The sequence below is a fragment of the Aptenodytes forsteri genome, unplaced genomic scaffold (assembly GCF_000699145.1).
Source record: "Aptenodytes forsteri isolate BGI_AS27 unplaced genomic scaffold, ASM69914v1 Scaffold15, whole genome shotgun sequence".
Lineage (NCBI taxonomy): Eukaryota > Metazoa > Chordata > Aves > Sphenisciformes > Spheniscidae > Aptenodytes > Aptenodytes forsteri.
In genome coordinates, this window is record NW_008795129.1 from 4693 (window position 1) to 6626 (window position 1934).

General features: G+C 36.5%; 1 protein-coding gene across 1 annotated transcript in view; it reads left to right on the forward strand.

Annotated features, from left to right (window-relative positions):
- The window catches only part of POLR3A (RNA polymerase III subunit A), a 37760-nt gene that overhangs the window by 4481 nt on the left and 31345 nt on the right, over positions 1 to 1934 (forward strand). The window contains exons 6-8 of the mRNA XM_009277974.2: positions 592 to 754; positions 955 to 1091; positions 1644 to 1747. Of these exons, the coding sequence (XP_009276249.2) occupies positions 592 to 754; positions 955 to 1091; positions 1644 to 1747 (404 nt within the window). The remainder of the gene's footprint in view (positions 1 to 591; positions 755 to 954; positions 1092 to 1643; positions 1748 to 1934) is intronic.

Sequence of the window (1934 nt, forward strand, 5' to 3'; positions counted from 1 at the left end):
GTTGTGGGGTTTTTTTTTCCACGTAGACCTTCCTCTTTTTTTTACTACATCTTTGTCCTTTCTTTATTCCACCTACTGTTCTTAAGAAATCAGGTTTCAGTTAGCGTGGTTATCAAATTGAGACTAGAAGTAAATTTGGCGATTTATCATTTGTTTAGAACAGTTCTGCCAGACTAACGCTTTTCAGGCTTTTCAAAACTGGTCTGTTGTCAGGAAAACAAAATCAAGTGAGCGCTAACTCCTGTGACTTGAAAAATTATTAACGACTGGTGATTTTCCTGTCTGTGACGTTATATTAGCTTAAGTGGCTTGGAAAAAAATGTAATTTAAACAGATGCATAGCTTTGTCAGCATTTGTCCAAAGCCAGTGCTAGTCAAAAGAAATTTCTTGCTGGGTTGTCTTGTGAATGGCCTTATGCTATAGCAATATGCATCCTGTTAAAAAGTTGTCTCGCCTTTTTCATTCCAGTGTATGAAGGTTTTTTAACATTATTTTCGAAAGAAGAGTTGTACTCATATCAGAAAAATTCTTTGCTAGCTTAATACGTGTTGCTATATTTATTTTCTGAAATGGATGGCTATTTTGTTTAGCACAGGATATCAGGAGCCAAAACACAGATGATTATGGAAGACTGGGACTTTCTTCAACTGCAGTGTGCCCTGTACATTAACAGCGAGCTCTCGGGAATTCCTCTCAACATGGCACCTAAAAAATGGACCAGAGGTTTTGTTCAGAGACTTAAGGGAAAGCAAGGTTTGTCTAGAAAGTTGTTTTTAATTATTTTTTTTTTTTAATTAAGCCACAAATATTCGCTATTCCAAAGCATGTCTCTGTTACTATTGTGTTGTGCTTCAGTGATGTACCTTGAAGGATTTTTCTAATGTCCTGTCTTAACAGATAACATTTTGAAAACAACTTTCATATAAAAAGTTTTCACTTGCTTATTTTGTTAGGTCGGTTTAGAGGCAATCTGTCTGGAAAGCGAGTGGATTTCTCTGGCAGAACAGTCATTTCACCTGATCCTAACTTAAGAATAGATGAAGTAGCAGTGCCTATTCATGTTGCTAAAATACTAACTTTTCCTGAAAAGGTATGTAGTGTAGAACCAAAACCTTTTCTATGTTTTTTTTTTTCTACCAGACATCAGTGTTGTCCTTCCTTATAGCCTTACTATAAAAGGGAGTGAATGTATTGCTTTTATGTTTGAAATGTCATTCGGTGACGCTTAGCCAGTTGTGTTGCTACTGGTGAATGAAGGTTGTACTACCAGATATATGCGAGTACTGTGAAGGCATATGGTGTAAGGAGTGACGTATCAAGAGAGGAGAGTTTTGCTTGATAATTTTTGAACTCATACATAGCTTCATATGTATGTCTGGTGTATCTGTCTAAGGAGCGGTTGGGTATTTTTATTTCTGAAGTTACTTCCCAGATTTTTAATTTAATTTCACTCTGCTGTTCCGCTCTAAGATTGGCTTACATTTTCCTCCTCTACTCCCTCCTGCCTGTTCCCTTCCGCAGCTGAGGCTGTGAGGAGGATTGTCAGTCGAGCCTAAAATTTGAAAACGCAAAAGCCACCACCTAAAACAAGAGGTCCTGAAATGTGTTTCATTTGTTTCTGATTGAAGTCTTTATGCAACAGGTGAACAAAGCAAATATTAATTTTATGAGGAAACTTGTCCGTAATGGTCCTGATACTCATCCTGGAGCCAACTTCATACAGCAAAGGCACACGCAGATGAAAAGGTATCATGCTTATCTGTAATGATTTACTTTTTATCTCTCCCCGTCAACTTGTTCTTACTGCTATGTGAAAACAGTTATACCTACAGGGATGAAAATTTATTTTGAGAATCTTTCATAAAGGGCAGTAACAAAAAAATTATCTCCTCGGGTTTAGTGTACAATTTTTTTTTTTTTTTTTTTTTTTTTT